The sequence below is a fragment of the Melanotaenia boesemani genome, chromosome 13 (genome assembly GCF_017639745.1).
Source record: "Melanotaenia boesemani isolate fMelBoe1 chromosome 13, fMelBoe1.pri, whole genome shotgun sequence".
Taxonomy (NCBI): Eukaryota; Metazoa; Chordata; class Actinopteri; order Atheriniformes; family Melanotaeniidae; genus Melanotaenia; species Melanotaenia boesemani.
This window is the reverse complement of record NC_055694.1, coordinates 7,460,457-7,474,698: the sequence shown is the minus strand read 5'-3', so window position 1 is coordinate 7,474,698 and position 14,242 is coordinate 7,460,457. Positions and strand designations below refer to the sequence as shown.

General features: G+C 39.3%; 1 protein-coding gene across 1 annotated transcript; it reads left to right on the top strand.

Moving 5' to 3' along the window:
* Window positions 1–3,639: 3,639 nt before the first annotated feature.
* plp2b (proteolipid protein 2b) lies at window positions 3,640–12,649 on the top strand. Its single transcript, XM_042005037.1, has 5 exons — window positions 3,640–3,950; window positions 10,019–10,174; window positions 10,257–10,355; window positions 11,344–11,440; window positions 11,532–12,649. Exons 1-5 carry the CDS (start codon window positions 3,852–3,854, stop codon window positions 11,543–11,545), a joined length of 465 nt encoding a protein of 154 aa, XP_041860971.1. The 5' UTR covers window positions 3,640–3,851; the 3' UTR covers window positions 11,546–12,649.
* The last annotated feature ends 1,593 nt before the right edge of the window (window positions 12,650–14,242 follow it).

The window sequence follows — 14,242 nt, the reverse complement described above, 5'->3', positions numbered from 1 at the left end:
TTGCCATGTTAGCTTTAAATATGTTTTTATGCTATTTTTTTTAACCCAAATTATTGAAAATGTCGTGTGAGACACAATCAGATCCTCTTTCTGCATCTTTGTAAGGATTTTGTGGCCTCTTAAAAAAAAAAAAAAAAAAAAAAAACACTTCATAATGACATCTTTTCTGAGGTAGAAATGCTCGTACAAGTTTATTTCCCTCTTACATGGTCATTTCTACCAGAGGAATCATGTCACAGTTCTCAATAGCTGAAGAGGTAATCCAAATGAAAAGTGATCTCATTTTCCTTGTACGGCATTGTTTATTAGTGGAAAACAAACACTGACCAGTCCTTCAGCTGGTGGTGAAATAAAGCAGGTGCTGGGTTGGAAGAACACTGGACAAGGACAGTTAAAGCAGCTCAGGTGGATTTTAGAAGAACTTGATAATACATCAGAAAGTAAGTAATAGCAAACTCTCACAAGAAAAACAGATGTTTCAAAGTCAATTTAAGGAATAATAATAATAATAATAATAATGGTGATGATGATGATGATGATGATGATGATGATGATGATGATGATGCATTAAAATTCAAATGAACTTTAAAATACACACACATGTGCTGCTGATTTAATAGTCATGTAATATTACTTTATGGATAAAGTATTATTCCATAAAGTCAAGTATCTCATTATACTTGATTTCTTTTTATTCTTTTAAGTGAATTTCACATCATATTAATACCATTAACATTTATCCATTTATTTATATTTCTGAACACCTGGGTGCCTTTTAATTTGTAAATATAAACAGCTAAAGAAAAGACAGCAGATGGTACATCGGGTTAAACAGATAACTAAGTCATTCTTGAATACTGAACACATACATATTCCAGTAACAGTCTCCAGTAGTAGCCTATATGAGTCACATCTGCTTCAGATTACTCAAGAGCAATTATTAATAACAATATATTGGACTAAGTGTAGATGAGGTATAAGGAAAGTAAAACAGTAAAAGTCTTTATAGTAATGCAGCATTACTGCATAAAACTTTACTCTCACTGGCTCTAAGACCCAAACCAAGACCCAAATTTATTTTTGCTGCACAGCTAGTACATGGTTTCATCTTTTAAAGTTCTTCACTATTTCCACACTTCCAAACTTTTGGGGACAAGTTTTAAACATTTGGCTTAGAAATGATCAGATGAATGTAGATGTGACAATGCTGACAAGAAAACACTCACAGTTCCTCATGAAACAAATGTAATTCATACACAGATGTAATCTTCCTACATTATTTAGTTTGTCCATCCCCAAATGTGAACAGAATTATTCATTCATTCATTCATTCATTCATTCATTCATTCATTCATTCATTCATTCATTCATTCATTCATTCATGTGATTATTATATGAGTATATATGAGTGATTACCATATGGTTTCTGTCTCTGAGGAGGTCGCTGATCACGACGCTTCTCTCCAACCAGTGGTTCCTGTCTCAGAGGGGTTCGGACGCGACACTCCTCTCCAGCCGGTGGTTCCAGTTTCCGAGGAGGTCGTTGAACATGACGCTCCTCTCCGACCAGTGGTTTCTGTCTCCGAGGACGTCGGGGAGCACGAAGTTCCTCTCTAGCCTGGGACGCCAGTCTCCGGAGGGGTCTCCAGGCCCTGGCTCTTTCCCTGTCTGAGCGACCTCCTGGTCGTCCTTCGGAACTAATATCATGTGCCTATCTTCCAGTGCTCCAGTCAGAGCGTCTCCCTTTTGCTCAGCCTGCAGAGATCAGGCCTGCCCTTCTGCCAGAGATCCAGCCCGTGCAGTCCTCTGTCAGTCTGCCGGAGATCCAGCCTGCTTGCCTTCCAGCTCGACCTCCAGGGATCAGGTCCAGGTCAGCTCGTGTTCCGGGTCCTCCTTCCATGACCTGGCCCAAGTCTGCTCGTCCTCCTGGTCACCCTGTGGGTCGTCCTCCAGAGACCCGGTCCAGGGCTGCTCGTCCTCCAGGTCCTCCGTCCATGACCCAGTCCAGGCCTGCTCACCCTCTGGGTCATCCTTCAAAAATCTGGTCCAGGTCTGCTCGTCCTCCAGGCCCTCCGTCCATGACCCAGTTCAGGCCTGCTCGTCCTCCACAGACCCGTTCCCGGTCTGCTTACCCTCCTGGTCGTCCTCCAGATGTCCATCCCCGGTCTGCTCAACCTCCTTGGGTCCGGCCCCAGCCTGCTCGTCCACTGGGTCGTCCTCCAGAGATCCGGTTCCTGTCGCCGCGGCTTTCTGCCGTCTCTCTGGGCCGTCTGGAATCTGGCCCTTAGAGGGGGGGCTCTGTCAGGGACCTCAGCCTCCTGCAGTCTCCTGCAGTTCCCTGATCTACCACAGTTGGTCCTGATCAGTTCATCTGCATCAGGACCTATTGGTTTCACCTGTTCCACAAGATATATAAGGAGGCTTCCTGCCCTTAGTGATTGTGGGATCTTAACCAATGCTCACAATGGACTCACCCCATTTCTGATCCAGAGCCTTATCTCCATAACCGGCTCATTCAGGTCTGTCTTTCAACTGACCTTTGAATATATGTGTATTCCAATAAAGAGGGGTTAAGCTGCCTACATCTCAGTGGAGTCTTGCTTTACAACACCACTCACATAATGTTAGAGAAAGGTTTTTGTATGAAGCATTATAATGTACATGTACAACTATCAATGTGTAAGTATTTGTTGTATAACATGCTGTTCTCTAACAAGGTGATTAACCACCATTAGTCAACCACGAAATATTCTGGTTTAATGACAGCTTGTATTAAACAGTCTACTTTATCATACAACACCTGACGCATGACAAGTTATTACGATACTGATATCTTATGTTGTGGTACACCCACCTCTGTTGTCAGCTTTTATTTCAATAAATAGTTTGAAATAAATAAATTTCCACTGAATGATTCTATGTACATGCCCCACATTCATGCTATGAAATCAGTGTAGCGTGAACTTTTTACATTTCCAGTGAAGTCTACTAGCGTTTTGTGAGTAATGTATTAATGCATAACATTGCTACAAGAAGATGTAATGGATTGCTGATCTAATTAATTTTTAACTAATGCTTGATTGATCTTAACAAATGAACCCAGGAAGAATTTCTGCTGTTGTGGTTGCAGCTAATTGTGATTTTAAAACTTATTTTTAAAATTTTAAAAAGTTACACCAAAAGAAAAGCAGACTGATACCAAATGAAGAGTAACCTGGGAACTGTAAGAGTCGGTTCTTCTAGAGGAGCCGGTCCAAAAGAACTAATCTTTGAACTAATGTGGACCTTCCGTCACTAAACGCGGTGTGGGAAGGGTTAGATTAGTATATTCATCTGTTTTTATTTATTTTTTATTTTAAAAAGTGATTAAAAAAATAACAAACATATCAGTCATTAGCCTAATGGGGTTTTTTATGGCTAAAAGGCATGGCATTATTATTAAATGAGTACAACATATTAAATGACATTTAACCCCCATAATTAGAAACAATGAATTCCACGCAGAAAGTGTCTATGCAGCCAATAACTGCCTTATATGATGTTGCTATGTTTTTCTCTGGTGTCAACAGGGGTTCCCCTTGAGGAAAGTCAAAGCCAACGCCCCGTCGGCTACACATTCACCCCTTCCCTCCTCAAACACACAGCTGACTATTTCACCAAGACCTCTCGCGGAGGAACAAGTGATTCATTCGCGTAAAAAGTGACGCGGAAGAAGTTCCTCCCCATCTCTTCTAACTTAAATAGAGCATTTGTCAACCGTGGATATTTGTTCAAACGCTGTTTGTCTCTTTCGGACTAGTCTCCAATTTCAGTAGTATTTCTTTCTTTCTTTTGCTTCCTTTTTCTTTACAATGGCTGATACAACTGGGACCAGCCCTGCGGCTAACTGCCTGGAGAAACTGAAAAGTTACGCGAAGACCCCGAAAGGTTTCATCCTCGCAGCAGAAATAGTAAGTTTACTGTCCCGATAAGGAAACGTTAGTTTAAGCTTCCGTTCTGCTCCTTTTTCTTTACAAAGCTTCCTGCCTGCAGCTTATGAATATTTCATAGTTTAAGTGAGTTAATGTATCGTTATTGACGGGAGATCATGGACTCTTTAAGTCCGTTTTGTGGTAAAAGTGCTCCGGTCTCTTCTCACGTTTTGAAAGTAGCCTTTTAGTGGAATGACAGGCATGTGGTTTGGGGGGGGGGGGGGGGGGTCATGAGCAAAGGTTAACGTTTTCCACCAGTCACTGTTTTCTCATTTGGCACCAAAGAGCCAAATGCTGAGTGTTAATGAAAAATAACAAATAAAAAATAATCCACTCAGCCTAGTGTCTGTTGTCAGGCTTCGCCATTTGCACTTAAAGCTGCACTATTTGTAGGCAGAATAATGTGAAGAGAAAATGTCATTCATATCATATTTCTGACTGAATGAAGGCCCGTTAACGGTATCTCCCCCACACGTTCTGTCTTGCACATGTGGCTTTAGGCACCCACATAGGGAAGTAGACACATTAGAGCAAAACCAGCATGCCTTATTAATAAAATTGTAGTCTGGGCAACGTACAGATTCTTCCTGTCTGGGAAGAGTTTTGTATATTGTTCTTGATCACTATTTTCATAGGTTTGCATTTCCCAGTAGCGTGTGTTCTAATACACAGGAGACACTATGATCCTCATGTTTTGCATAGGTTCTGCGGTTTCAGTGGCTATAAGCATCACAACTAAATACAGTATTGCACTTTAATACTATACTATAATATACTATAATTATAGTTTGACTGTTTACATTATGTGCATAGCTGTCTCTTTTACTCTTTTTACTTTGCAGGTCTGTTATCTTGGTGCCTTTACTTTGTATGATAGCTGTGACATATTGCACCTCATAAACTCCACTGTGAGCAATGATGCCATTTATTTAATAAATATATTTTTACCGTGGGGTTTCACGTTCAGATAATGATTAAAAATAACTTATCCTGTTATTTTGTATTATAAAAGCTTCCCATTAGGCACATGCATTATGATACTACATCATACCTGCTAGGTTAATACTGTAAATTATTACTTCAACTTCTAAACGTGAGGAATGAACTCTGTATTTGATGAAAAAAAACTCAGATCTCATAACTTAAGCTCATTTTGAAGCAGGCTCTCAGATCTTGGTGGTCAATGGTCCACTGTAAAGGCTTCTTTTTTTTCTTTTTTTTTTTCCTGTGGTAATGGAAATTCCAGACTGGTGTGAAGTTTAGTCCTGGGAACAAAGAATGCACAAAATGCTTAGCACACATTTCTAGCTTGCCATTCAATGATAAACTTTAGGCTTAACTTGGTATCTGTGATACTTTGCTATTTCCTCTGCTGCTCACAGCTTCTCTGGAATCTGATAAAACTCTGAAGGGAGTAATCTGTGATGGTGGATGTCTGAAATAGCTTAGAAAGCAGTTGGACAGCTGTGGGAGCGAAACAGGAAGGCACATGTCATTACTGCTTATTATGTTGATTTCCAGTTAAATAGGAAATGGGTGTTTAACCCTAGCAGACAGGATTACTAAAGTCTCACAGCTGATAAACAAAAATTCTTAATGACTGAATAATATTTTATGTATTTGTACTAACATAAACATGACTATTTTGGAGCTTGTATCAAGTCTTTATACAGAGTGACACACCCATGTATGATTTTCAAGTGGTACAGTCAGTCAAGTAGTGATAAGTGTGGATGAGTCATGCACTTTGCAATCAGAAGTATGAGGATGTAACAGTGACTCGTTTAGCTGGAAGCTTGTTTTTTAATTTGCTTTCTCAAACATTTTGAAGAAACAGGATAAACGTTGTGTAATGAGTAAACATGCAAAAGACGATTAACTAAAAATCTGCTTTCCACATCACTCAACACACATTATTTCCGTTTTTAAAAAATGGAGGAGTGGTAGGGAAAGAAAAAGAAAGAAACGCCCCCAAAAGTGTGTGACTTCCTTAGCAACTGTTGCTGTTTGGTGTGTCTCTGCACTACGGATTGTTGCGCTTATTTGGCTCTCATGTTGCTGCTGACTATAATTAACCAACCCTTACTGACAATTTCCCTTCTGTCGGTTTAAAAAAGCAGCTCATGACATTGATGAGAAAAGATCCTGGCTGAAATCTTTTAAAGCTGCCACCCTCCATCACTACAAACAGATCCAGTACTGTGTGGTGAAACATAAAGGTGTCAACATCTCAGTACTTTTTTTGTTCAGAGGGATTCTTGTCTAGTGGGTGTTTCTCTGTGTGGCTGCGTTTTCAGTAGCTGCTGCTCTGGGTGCAGCCGGCTGCGGCCTGAATAGTGCTGCTGTTGTGTTTGACTTTGGCCTCGGCCTCTTCACTGCTCTACAGAGGCAGTCTGTGCCAGTCTCGAGAACACACGTACTACTGATGCATCTGCCTCGCTGGCTGGCTGTGGGTTGCATGGGAGGGAGGGGTGGCTGTGACAGATGTAGGGCTGGTGTCAAGTCTGTTAAGTCGTGTGTGTATCGTGTAAGCTGCAGTGATTTGACACTGTCTACGGAGTGGTATGTGTCTGAAAATAAAATGGAGTATTGTGCATTATATGCTTTTTATTAGACACAAATCAGAGTCAGATTTATTTAGTAATCATAAAAAAAATGCTGCAGGATGTCAGATTGTAGTAAATACATACTTTGGAATTTAGTTAAATAAAATGGGGGATTTGCTGTTAGAAATGCCAGAATATATTAACTATATTTTCAGTATTGCAGGAAAGTATGAATTTTTGTCTCTTTGTTACCTCACAACAAGCCGTTTATATCTACAGAGAGCAGGGAATGTCATCCTCACAGCTCATGATGTTGCACATCTAAGTTTTCACAGCAACCCAAAACTGATGAACTAAACATTGTTTCTGAAGTAATATATTTGCAATTTTAGTGGCCATTGTGGTTTGTCTTGTAAACTCTTAAGACCCATTTGTGCTATACTCTAAAGACGGATATAGAGGCTTTCGTCTGTCTTCTGAATCCTTTATGTGCCTCATTTGGTTCGTTATCAGAGAGCTTGCAGATGTGTAGCTTGACATAGCAAACAGGGCAGTACCACTGGAAACCGTGGGGGCAGTGTGCAGCAGTAACGCTGACATGTGAACAGCAAAAACAAAGAAAAGAAGAAGAAGAAAAGCTGCAACTGCTCAGACCACCATAGTCTACCTCGCTGCCTCTTTTTATGTCTGTTTCTGAGAAGGCGCCATTATCATAACCTCCTCCACCGCTGCCATCTTTGTTGGTGTCTGAAAAAGATGGCAGAACCTGTGAAGGTGAACTGTGAACGCTGCAGTGCCCTCTAGTGGATGTATTGCCTAACAACCATGCCAGTGTAAATTGTAATAATAATAGATTAGATTTATATAACGCTTTTCAAGGCACCCAAAGTGCTTTACATCGTATCCATTGTTCATTCACTCCTCATTCATACTTGGTGCAGACTGATGGAAATGTGGCAACTGATCCGCTCCAACATTCATTCACATTCAAGATCTTTATTGTCATTATGCAAGCACAACAACATTTTTAGGAGTCTCTCACCTAAAGCACACATAAATAAGAAAAGAGAAATGTAACAAGCACACATAAGTAAAAATAAAGATATGAAATACATAAAAGATAGAGGAACACCTCCATATTTACAGTAAATGCTGTGTCTGAGCCTTTTTGTGTTTGTTTTAATGTTCCTGGGTGGGTGGGGTTAGCTGCAATGCGTCTGGCCCTCTTCTGGACTCGGACAGTGTGGATGGGATCCAGATCTGATAGACGGCAGCCCACAATCCCCTGGGCTGTCCTTACCACCTGGGCTAAGTTCCTCTTGTCCTGTGCAGCTGCCATACCACACCGTCACACTGAGACACTGGATGCTTTCAGTGGCGACTCTGTAAAAGTTCACTAGCAGCTGAGAAGAGAGTCCTGTCCTCTTCACCTTCCTGAGAAAGAAGAGCCGTTGTTGGGCTTCTTCACCAGGTGTGAAGTGTTCACAGTCCAGGAGAGGTCAGAGGAAATGTGGATACCCCGGAACTTATACTAGACACAAGGAGGGTGAAGTGTCTTGTCCAAGGACACAACAACATCGCTGACCTTCTGATTATGAGGACAGTGATGTTTGAAATGGACGAAAAGGTAGCATAATTAGATCTTTAGAAGGAAACTGTTTGATGAGGGATGTTTACTTGGTTGCAAAATGCATTTTTGCCACTAGATGTCACTATTTACTACTTGGTGCTCCTTCAGTACACAGATGTTACAAGAGGTGACGTGATTACAAAGATTCAACATTTTCTGTCACATACTCATACAGTGTTTACAGAATCTCAGAGGCTTCAGAGGCTCTCCTTTTATAAAGTGGCCATGTGTCTCACTGTCCTTAGGTAAGGCACTGTAACCTCACATTTCCACCTGATGTGCTCATGGTCAATGTCTGAAATATGTGATGTATACAGACTAAATTACTTCTGAATATATAATGTTTATATATAGAAGAAGAAACACTGTAATACATGAATAAGTGAATAAGGAAAATGCAACACAAGGGTGGTTCATTATATCAGTGCTGATTGGGTCGCGGGGGCAGCTGGTTTGGAAGGGAACACCAGACTTCCCTCTCCCAAGTGACATTCTCCAGCTTCTCCTTGGGGGATACCAAAGTGTTCCCAAGCCAGAAGGGATGCATAATCTCTCAAGCACATCCTGGGTGTCCCTCCGGGTCTTGTCCCAGTTGGTTGTGCTTAGAAAATCTCTGTAGTTAGGCTTGATCAGATGTCCATACCACCTCAGCTGACCCCTTTCCATGAGCAGCAGCTTTTCTCCCAGCTGCATAACAGGCTGAGCCCGGCCGACCTCTGAAAGAAACTCATTTCAGCTCTAAATTATGAGAATTGGATAAAAGCAAAGAGGGTCCAGTCGGGCCCCTGGGATGATGTTTTGGCAGCTTTGACAATGACTTAGAAAACATTAAGTTTATTTTTTAATTAGAAGTTATTGCCATTTCTAATTTTCCCACTGGAGGTCATCATTTTTATGTTTAAATATAATACATTTCCAAGGCAGGGCAACAACTTGTTTAACCTTTTATCTGACATCCTAATTAATTGCTTTCACTTCAGTTTGTGGGACGAGGTGAGTTAGTTCAGGTGGATTACTACAATATAATATGTGTAATATGTGTAAGAAAAATAGACTATATTTTTTATTAAAATAAAAAATATTAAGTTTAGTCCAAAGCAGTGATGTACAATCTCGGAAAAAAGAATCAGAAGAAATAATAAAATATCATGTCTCAGAGTAAATGAGATGGTATAGCTTTAAGAGATTGTATGACTGTGAATTAGTCCAACTTTCTATGCCTTTCACTGTTGGTGGTCATGTGATTTGCCCTGGTTGTGGGAAAACTTCCACCCACACAGTTTGACAGCAGCAACAAAAGCCATATTATAAATGACTGATAGTGAGCCGTATGCCGCCCAAGCTTATGATTCCTCCACACTGGCTGCATTTCACTGGACTGAGAAGAATGCAATCTGACTTTATTTTCCAAATATGGAATATTCTGAGAGAACATGTGATAAATTTAAGCTGAAAGCAGAATATATGGTAAATATATATAAACTGACTGAGAGAGCGCATTATAATCCATTCAGTTGCTGCACTCAGAGTGTTTTAGGTGGATTAATTATTTTTCTTAGTAGAAATGTTGACTTGAAACAAGTCAAGTGCCTGAATAAACATAATGATGGCTTTGTTGGAGCGATTTACTGTCTGACTGGCTTTGATGGTTCAATAGACACAGATTATTGTCTGTTACCACGTGATGGTTTGGCTGGTCTTGTGTCAGGAAAGCTGCTGTATATGGTTTAGATAATGTAATCCAAAATGAAGTTTGTAGAGTTGTTTAATTTGGGCAGCAGTTGTTAGTTTCCAGGTAAAAATGTTTAGATTTCTGGGATATCAGACATCCTCTGTGTTCTTTGTTTCAACTCTTCTCATGTCTCTCACAGATCCTCAGTTTAATCGTCCTCATCTGCTATGCTGCATCTTATTACGGAGGCTACTCTGCCGTTGCCATCGTCCAGATGGTCTTCGCCATAGTCTTCTTTGTCATCTATATGATGGAGTTGGACAAGCAGTTCCGAGTGGTCCACTGGGTCTGGAGTGTGAGTCTGCGCACACACGAAAGCACGGCGATGCATTTGTGTACCCCTGATGCTTCATCTTCTGCTCCTTTCTTCTGTGCAGGATTTTTTCCGTGCTGTAATCGGCGCTGCCCTTTACATCATCACTTCGCTGATTTGTGTCATCGGAGGAGCTGGAGACGGAGCGCGTATCGCAGGCGGGGTCAGTTCAAACACAGCTCTTAACATCAGCTCTTTCGGAAACTGCATCCTAATTCAAGTTTTGTTTATTTTTGATCACTCTTAACTACTATCACATAACAGCTTTCTACATCAGATGTGCAGAGTAGTTACAGAGATCAGAACCAAAGTTTTTTTTTGTTTACTATGAAACACACTGAGACTCTCTAAGTATTGAGTAGGCTAATATAAGAATTAGATCATATCTGATGTTTCCTTCTTCTTCAGGTCTTGAGCAAACTGTAGGTCTTTAGCTGTAATTTGTTGTTGTTTTTTTTTTTTTTTTTTAAGCCTTATGTCAACAATCTGGTCCAAAAAATAGTCTGCATTCAGACTGGTATTTTAGTTTGAAATATTCATAGCCTTAAAAAGGATTTGCTAGGGGTTACTGCACCTTGGAAATGTAGAAAACAGAAAGGAGCAGCATCTAAATGCATGGACTGTCTGAGGCAGGAGGAAGGAAGGGAGGATATTATGCAAATACAAAATCTTACCCAAAAGAAAAAGACCAAAGTGTCTCATATCTGTTTAAATTTTGTCACCAGTGATTTGTTTTTACTTGAGGGGAAGATGACATCGCACTTTCCTAAAACCACACACACAAGCCGGCTTGATTTCTTCAGTTGTTAGCAAGGAAACCTGAAAACACAGACACAAAGAATGACATTTGGCAGGAAAGTTTTAAAAGCAAATGCTCAAATCACAAACTACATTTACTGTTTTGAATTCTGATATGTCGTGGATTTTTCAAGATAATTGGTAAATTTGCAAAGATTTCATATTTTGTTTTGGAGAACATATTAATGCTTACTTTTGTCAGGGTTTTTGAAATAAATATGTTTTTCCCTACATTTTCCATTTTTCTCATGTCTGCAGGTCTGTGTTGCAAAGTTCTGCAGTCAACATTTTTAACTATGTAAGAAAAAAAAGCATCATTGTGATTCTTTTTCTTTTTTTTTTTTTTTTTGAAGGTGTTTGGTTTGATTGCTGGTTTGCTGTTTGCATATGACACTTACACCACCTACCTGCAATTAAAGAGTAGTAGACAGGAAACGGCAGCTTCCACCGGTGAGAGCAACGCATTTACAACTCTAATCTGCTGTAATTTAAAATTTGGCCTTTTTATCCAAATCATTCATTCCTTTTACTTTTCTTACAGATGGCAGAGTTTAAGCACGGCACTCCCTGCAAGAATGCAGCAGGAGTACAAAAAGAGGACATCAGTTCACACGTTAATAAAAGAGGGGGTCAATGAGGACGATGGACAGTAAAAAATGAGCAAGTGACAGTTTGATCATTGCAACTGTATGGCATGAACAAATTAGATGAATGTTAGGGCCGTGTCTGAGAGGTGCATGACGTAACCAAAGTGAGTGGTTCTGTAAATCTGTATCTGCATGTGTTTTTATCCCAGCCTCCATACACCACTGACTAAAAAAGGGAACTCTGTCGATAACAGGTGATGTAAGACTTTGGTTGATGTCGTTGAGCAGCTTGTCTTGAACACTTGTCTACTGTTAATGGACTGCTGTAGTAAATAGATACTGTCTTATTTGGACTTTGGAGTAAGTGACACAAAAAATTGGTGCTTTAGTCATTATTTAACGTCGTAGTAATGCCCTTCTTGACTTTTGTTATTAGTGTTTTTAGCAAGATTGCTTCGCTTTCATTCTCTCTTATTTAATCACAGCTATTCCTGTTACAGGGCTTTAAAGTCTCATCTAAATCACCAGTTTTTCCTTTATCTTACTCTTTTCTTTTTTTCTTTAATGCTTTTCAATTCCTGAATCTTAAATATTTGAGGTGGTCTGTTGTTATTTATCTACAATTTTCTTACTGAGGTCAATGGAGTGTCATTTTGACCCTCCGGTGGTCATTAACCACATGAATTACTGTGTCATCCCCCACTTTACCCGTCTCCCTGTTTCTTGCTCAAGTTATAATTTTTTTTTACATGTGTAACACTTTTTAAGGTGCAGAATTTTATTTTCTATTGATATTTTGTACTGCTCAGTAATAAAGTCCAGGTGTGGTTTTATGTATTTGTTCTGTTTTGACAAGGCAGAAGATAATTTTTTTTGTTTTTTTTTTAAGAAAAGAAGGTGAAATTCAATGAAGAACAATTGAAGAATGACAACACCATGTTCTAAAGTTCTTTCTTCAGCCCTTTTTGTCATGATTGTTATGTATTTTCTAACTTGCTTTACAAGAAACTGCAACTTGTCATTTTATAAGTCAGATCTGACTTTCTTGGAAATAAAGCAGTTGTTAAAACAAGTATTTGTATTTGTAGCTTGTATTGTACATTCTTTTTTTTGTTTTTGTGTTTTTGCATCATTCTGATGTTAAAAAAATTATATATTTTTTTACGAGTGACAGATTTGGTCTTTAATTTGTCTTCTATTTTATTGCCACTAGATGGAAGCAGTCTGCAACTCTGGAATAATAAATTGCCATGGGGGACTTTTATATGTGCCTCTGGGACAGTTACTGTGCAAAATCATTTATCCACAAAGCATATATATATATATTTATATATATATATATATATATTTATATATATATAAATTTGAATGTATTAATCATGATTAATCGTAATTTGTGACTATAACCGAAATGTGCCCGTTTTTACCCGTATCAACAGAAAGAGCCAATGCTACAAATATTTAGTGTTAACTGGTCCCTTGGGTAAACTTCAGATGTCCAAGGGTCAGTAAATGCAGCATGTAATATACTTCTTTATGTTGTTCTGCATCATCTCTATCATGCTCTAGATCACGATGCAGAATATATTATCATCTCACCAACCGTGTCCATGGTGATATCGGTCATAAAACCACCAGATGTGACGACTAAAGTTAAACAGACAATATTAATGAACAAACTGATTAAACTAGGCATCTGGCTAAACACATATTTTTCTTTTTATTATTTAAGTGTAAGTCTTTGTGCCGCAGTCATAAAAGTCCTACAGCAGCATCACACTAAAGTAAACAACTGCTGATAAAATAAATCATTGGCTGTTTGTTTTATAAGTTTTTCTTCACTTTTTTAGATTTGATGATCACTTTAGTTGTAATAATCAGTTCAATATTTCATAAAATCTAAACCTAAAAAAATTCCCATTTGTGCCCAACATTTCCTGATCAGTGCTCCTGCCTGGCCCCCCATCAAATCTTTTCTAGACCCTCCCCTGCATAGCTGAAGTATAAATCCTGTCTGCCATCAGCCAGCTACTGTGTTAGAGAAGGTCATGCAAAAGATAATACATGAACCACTCGTTTCCTTCTTCTCAGCCGAACAATAAACAACCACAACAAAAGAGAAAAGCCAATCAGCTTAATCACCGACTGATTCAAGGAGCAACATGAGAGAAGAGGGTAGAAGCAGCTGCTGCACAAACACTGAGGTGAGGAGAGAGCCACTAGAGTAGACACGTTTTTGCAAAACAAAAAAATGCTGGAAAAGTGCAGGTGTGGAACCCTCTCACCGGGAAAAGAGTGAATGTTACAACACCCTCATTCTCCATGGGGGTGACGTACAAGGGTTGCTCCATTAATGTTGTGTTTATTCTCAAATTCATCCATAGAGCCAGCTGGCTCATCTTTTCCATCTTGCCTTTCCACGTCCCACCATCATAACGTCATAATCATAAGAGATGGGGCTTTTCATACCTTATTGTGCGTTCATTAACTGCATTAAAAATATTAACACAATTAATTGCATAAATTAGTTATTGCTGTTAATGAGCTAATTTTGACAGCCCTAAAATACACACACACACACACACACACACATATATATAAATATATATTAAACACAATTCCAGCAAGGGCCATGGTTTATGTAGTGCAGCATTCATCTGCCTTC

What these genes read in the sequence shown, in the direction of transcription:
- plp2b (XM_042005037.1), top strand. Translation starts at nt 3,852, where the DNA reads ATGGCTGATACAACTGGGACCAGCCCTGCGGCTAACTGCCTGGAGAAA. An exon ending in TCATCCTCGCAGCAGAAATA is followed by an intron (nt 3,951 to 10,018) that starts GTAAGTTTACTG and finishes TGTCTCTCACAG; the next exon opens with ATCCTCAGTTTAATCGTCCT. An exon ending in TGGTCCACTGGGTCTGGAGT is followed by an intron (nt 10,175 to 10,256) that starts GTGAGTCTGCGC and finishes TCTTCTGTGCAG; the next exon opens with GATTTTTTCCGTGCTGTAAT.